Source organism: Cyprinodon variegatus, unplaced genomic scaffold (assembly GCF_000732505.1).
Source record: "Cyprinodon variegatus isolate N-32 unplaced genomic scaffold, C_variegatus-1.0 Scaffold1068, whole genome shotgun sequence".
Classification (NCBI taxonomy): Eukaryota; Metazoa; Chordata; class Actinopteri; order Cyprinodontiformes; family Cyprinodontidae; genus Cyprinodon; species Cyprinodon variegatus.
The window spans coordinates 30530-36299 of NW_015151521.1; the positions used below are offsets into that span (position 1 = coordinate 30530).

Consider the following 5770-nt stretch of genomic DNA (forward strand, 5'->3'; position numbering starts at 1 on the left):
ATGATCTAGCCCTGAATGCTCAGGGTGAACTGAATATAACCAAGAAGAAACAGGTGACAGGAATAAATTATAATTGAGGCAGGGAGGGAAAACGACAGGTGAAAGGAATTACTAATTAAGGGAGAGCAAACAGGCCAGATCATGACAATTAGATTTAAGAAGTTATGGATTTTTATGTTCCCAATATCCCACTTTATCTAATAATCAGATTTTTTTTTTTATTTTTTTGCATTTTGTACAGTAGCTGTAAATTTGTTTTGTATGTATTGCCCCAAACTTTCAAACAAAAAGTCTGAAATGGTAAAATAAGAATAATACATAAGATAAGCAGAGATTTATTGTCCAGTCCAAATCCTTACTTTCCTCAAAACAGCAATGCTTTTGGCTATTCTTGATTTTACTTGGCAGATATGAATTTTCCAGCTAGATTTATCATCACAGACATTTTATCTTGTGGACTTGTGATTGAATTGTTTTGTAATTTATTACAATTTCCAAACATCATGAATTTAGTTTTTTAATAATCAATTTTTCCATTTCTGTTGTAACCACTTTGCGATTTGCAGGATGTTTTTTTTCCAGTACAAAAGATGCTAGTACCATGCACAAAAATATATTATATTTTAGCTGGTGTATTGTATGTTTTGGTGCAAGATACTACATGCAGGCCACCTTTCCCCATTTTTCACTGGTCAACTTGTTGGACTGGAAGCGGACTATCCATTGAGCCTCATTGCGGTTTGTGTTGCTCTGCCGGTATAGGAACGGTTGCTGCCTGTTTTATATATATACATATCCCCTCCCCGTGCCTGAGCCCTTGATCCTCTGAGCTAATTCCATGAATCGTCCAAATCTAAATCCACAGATGGAGGGATGCATGGTTGGTAACGCAGTGAGAGAGCCATGATGATGATGGACAGATGGACAGAAAACACTAAAAAGACTCATAATAAATTGTGAAAAGCATCCGTCTTGTTGCTCCCATCAAGCCTATCTGCTGTGAGGCCTATTGCCTGCTTTGCAGATGTACAAGTGACCCAATGTGCCAACTCGTCAGACAGGAAGGCCAAGCTAGACTGACGTCACCCATCAGCCTCTGTAATCGAAAGAGACGTTAATCCTTCTCTGCTCCAAAGCCTTGCACAGTTGGTGGGGAGGAAAAGGGAAACATCCAGAGACAAAGAGAGAGACGAAAGGAAGGAAAGTTGAAGAAGGGAGAGAAGGGAGCACATGTGGGCAGATGGGAGGACATATCAACCTGGACCAAAGTAGCAAAGGGGTACATTTGCTGACATAGAGAGATTAGAAAATCACCCACACAGGGATCTGCTGCTGGGCTCCTTGTTTTCCTAAAGCTTTGGAAGCCAAACTTTTTCCAGGCTTCGCCCTGGAGGCCACAAGCTCCTGTGAGAGGACAGCAGAGGGGGAATGCTGTGGGAGCTGCTCACCCCCTCTTGCACCCCCTCTGGTGTCACCTTTGCTCAACGTGGAGGAGCCAAGCTTCACGACAGTGGAAGTGTGCCAAGATGGAGATACCATGCATCTGACCACTAAGGAAAGGTAGGGAGCGGCTACTGTCCCTTTAAAATTCCAAAGTGGCAACATTAGGTAACAAATAAAAACAAAATTCAGAGCTTTAGCAAGAATAAAATTTCTATCCTTGGGGAAAGATGAAGGTTAACAGATAGATTGTGTTGAAATGGAGAATGTAGGAGTTTAACCATATAAACATCACAGAACTCCTTTACTGTCTATCTCTGTCCATCCATCGGTCCGGTCCAGTCCGTCCGTCCTTCAGTCAGTCATTCAGTCAGTCATTCTGTCCGTCAGTCTGTCCATCCATGTTACGGATTTAAAACCACCATTTAACGGTAAAAAGGTTGTTTTTTTTTACCGTTCATCGTTAATAAATAATAGATTTTTTAAGAGTGAACATCAAGCAGGAAACATTTTTCATCAAGCAAACATGATTATTACCTTTCTGCTACCTTGAGAGGATGTGTGTTGTGAAATAAACTAAATGAGACGATTCAAAGTTTAAAAACTGTCAAGGATTTAAAAAGCTATGAGATTTTTCATATTATTTATAGAAAGATTCAACAGCATGGATGTTTTTTTTTTTTTTTTTTTACAGCTGAATGGTTTCTGAAATTCACTTTGTGTAATTGAGAAGGCAAAACAAGCATCCGGTGTTTAGAAAGACCTGAGATAAAATCTGGTTTAAAAACATTGAGTCGTTTGGCAGTTAAAATGCCAATTTAATCTAAACAGGGAATTAACCTTAAGCGCTATTTTTTACTTTAATTTGCCCTCTTTTAGAAAAAAAAAAAGCCAAGGTGCAGATGAAGTGCAAAATAAATAAAAATAACAGTGGCAGGACAAACTTTTGAAACCTGGAGAAAAAAGCAATGGTTTACAAACAAAAATAACAGAAAAAAAGCAAATAAAGTTTAGAAGAGTGAATAAACTATTGTAATTGTGGATGAAATAATATTTCTGCTTTCTGAAAAGGAACCTTATTAACTAAGCTGACACACAAACTGAGCAAATGTAATAGAGCTCATAGTGACAATTGTTTTATTGATTTAATTTTTACGCATATTAACAACTTAAATCTCTTGGCACTAAAACCACATTTACTCAATAGCCCTTACAAATGTGCACACACCCATGCACTTATATGTTATATATGTTATATGTTGGTCAGTGTTAAACATAGCTACCAATATCTTGTGTGAACAACTTAACTTAACAGGCTAATATTAGCTTTAATAAACCAACCCATTTTCTGGTGTAGACCCTAAGTCAAAGTAATCATTACCACAGTCCGTTAAATTAGCATTATTGTATTGGTTCCCTATTCCTTTTTTGATGCTGCGGTTAAAAAAGAAATGGTAAATTTGGACGCTGTTTAGTTTTTAACACATTTGGGTAAAATCAAAATGTCTCAATTAAGTAAATATGAACATAAACATGTAAACATGGGATCCCTATTTTGTGCATATAATAACAGGTTAATATCGGGTTTGTTTGATCCCTTTCCAGGCTTAACTTTAATCTTCCATAAATAGAAATCAATCCACAGGAAGCAGAGAGATGAACTGAGGCAATGTTCCCTCAGCGTTTCTGAAAGCATGATTGCCACTGTTGCATAACGAGAGTTTTGTCAAGAAACATGAGTTCCTCATTAGGTTGTGCTCTTCTCTGCATCTCTATATTATGGAGGAGATTAGGAAATAACAGTGGAAAGACAGACAATGGGGTGATATAAGGTTTTGCCATCTTTCATAGTAATTTGCTTCGGATCACCAAACTCCTTTTAGTGACAGAATAATTATAACTTAACTAAATATAGAATGCATTATTATGTAAATGATCTAAAAGCAGGAACTAGTTGTGCCATTCTTAGTGACAAAACTGTCATCATGCATTTGCAATAACAAGCACAACGTCTGAATGGTTTGAAGTCAAATAGCAGCATCTCAATAGAATTTAGTCCAGACTTTGATTAGGCCACTAAATAATCTGCATTACTTTTGGCTCTACAGAGGTGGACTGTAGTGGATCTGTGTCCTGGTGCTGTTTAAAGTCATGAGCTGATAGATGGATATTTCCAGGATTTTATGCTGGAGAGAAATATCCCTATTTCTATTAATCACAGGAATATATCCAGTCTGTGAGATAGAAAAGGAAAATATGTTTTCTTTTCCAAAATGCTGAGTAGTTTAAACCAGATGTAAAGAGATGACATCTTCCAAAACGTTCTACTTTTGTGCCATTAATCCACAGACATATTTTGCAACATATTTTTGTATTCTTTTTGGCGAGTAGGTAGATTTCGCCCATATATGTCTCTCTGTTGTTTTGGTTTTTTTTTTATCAACTGGATTTGTTGAGGGCTGCTCAGGTGGGCAGTAGGTAGCATTGCTGCCTTACAGCAAGAAGGTTCCGGGTTTGATTCACGGGTTTGCATGTTCTACCTGAGCATGCGTGGGTTCTCTCCAGGTACTCCGGCTTCCTCCTACAGTCCAAAAACATGACTGTTAGGTTAATTGAGTTCTCTAAATTCTCCTTAGGTGTTGTGTGAATGGTTGTCAGTCTCTGTGTTGCAGTAGATAGCTGGAGACAGGCACCAGTACCCCTCGCAACCCCACCTTTTATAAAGTGTGATGGAAAATGGATGGATGGATTTGTTGATTTGCTTTTGTATACTTTTTTTTTTTTTTTGTTTTTTAGACCAGCCATTCTTGGAAGGATATATTGAAGTATTTTGAAATATTTGGATGTTTGTACTCACCATGGTTCATGTGAGCCTGTACGTGAGTTTGTTTCTTCAGATTTCTTCAGGTTGATGTTGTTGCCACTTATGTATATATAATATATAATATAGCCTGTTGTTGTAGTTTGAAAATTTTAACTAGAGATATGGTCGTAATCATTCCTGGGTTTTTCTTGTGATTAATTATTTATGATTTAAAAAGAGGGCAACTGCAACCACTTTAAAAAAGAATTAAGTTATCTTTGTCTAATATGGGTTGATCTGAAACATTTAGTGTGGCAAAAGACAAAATCAGAAGAAATCTCTAAGGGCATAATTTTCCAACAACACTATTTTCAAATAGAATAGATTTGGTGATAAAAGATGAGATTGTGGTAGGAAAACAGTTACATGTAGGCATGTATTTCCAACCATTTAGCTCATCATAAATGTAAAAGCCACAGATGTGGTATCAGTTATTTATTTTTTACGCTGTACAGCTGAAGGATAAAGTTTATGACCTAAGTTATGGTGCAGATTTTACATTCGTTCATCCTTCTTATCGATTCTCTGTTTTGCCAAAAGGAATCTACAAAACTGCACTTTTTGTTGACTGTCCTAAACGATCTACTTGTTGGATGGATTAATTCAAATGCAGGACCATCCATCAAAGAGAAGGAACTAAATGAGAGTGACTGTTGACCGGACTGAATCAATGTTAAAACAATAATGCATGCGAAGGATTACACAGAGGTTAAGCTCCTTCATCATAATAGCTGCTGAAAGTTTCCATCCCAGGTGGCACACAAACAGCTTAGCATGGGACACTTGTCAACGGCGCAGTATCAGAAATTGAATTGCAAAGCTGCACACTTTCACAAGTGGGTCAAACATGATAGCATCCTCTCAAAGCTGATCCTGTTTGACTGAGAACAGGATGCCCTCGTTTTGCCCATTGTCCAAACTGGATTAGCGTTTGTGTATTACATATAGTGAACAATGACTGTCTGTTGTAAAGAGTCATAATGCCTTAAATCTCATGCAATAAAAAAAAAACAAAAAAAAAAAAACAAACAACTACAACAAACCCCCCCAGGTATATGTTTGGCTACTTTTTTTTAGACTAGCTAGATTAGAGTAACTGCACTTAAAATTGGAGAAACTGGAGTTATCTTGCTAGAAATAAGGGTGCTTGGAAAATATGCTATCCTTCAACTTTTTATTATGATTCCAAAAAGTTGGAAATATTTATTCTGATTTTATAACATAAAGTACCACATAACTAGAAGGAAAGGGGTACATAGCTTTTGAAAGAACATTTGTGTTAGGAAACAAGATCATGATGACCAAGGAGCACAGTGATAAGTCAGAGAGGACCTGTGAAGCAGTTTAAAGTGGGAATAAGTCAGAACAATATCCCACCATTTGAAAATCTCACTGAGTACTGTTGCATCCATCTTCCACTATTCTTAGACGGAGGTGTCAAGTAAGAAAGTAAAAATACTTTATTAC

General features: G+C 37.0%; 1 protein-coding gene across 1 annotated transcript in view; it reads left to right on the forward strand.

The window, feature by feature from the left end:
- Nucleotides 1-1168: 1168 nt before the first annotated feature.
- The window catches only part of LOC107101238 (protein LBH-like), a 16217-nt gene continuing 11615 nt past the window's right edge, over nt 1169-5770 (forward strand). Inside the window, exon 1 of the mRNA XM_015400068.1 lies at nt 1169-1560. Within this exon, the coding sequence (XP_015255554.1) occupies nt 1538-1560 (23 nt within the window). The 5' untranslated portion in view covers nt 1169-1537. The remainder of the gene's footprint in view (nt 1561-5770) is intronic.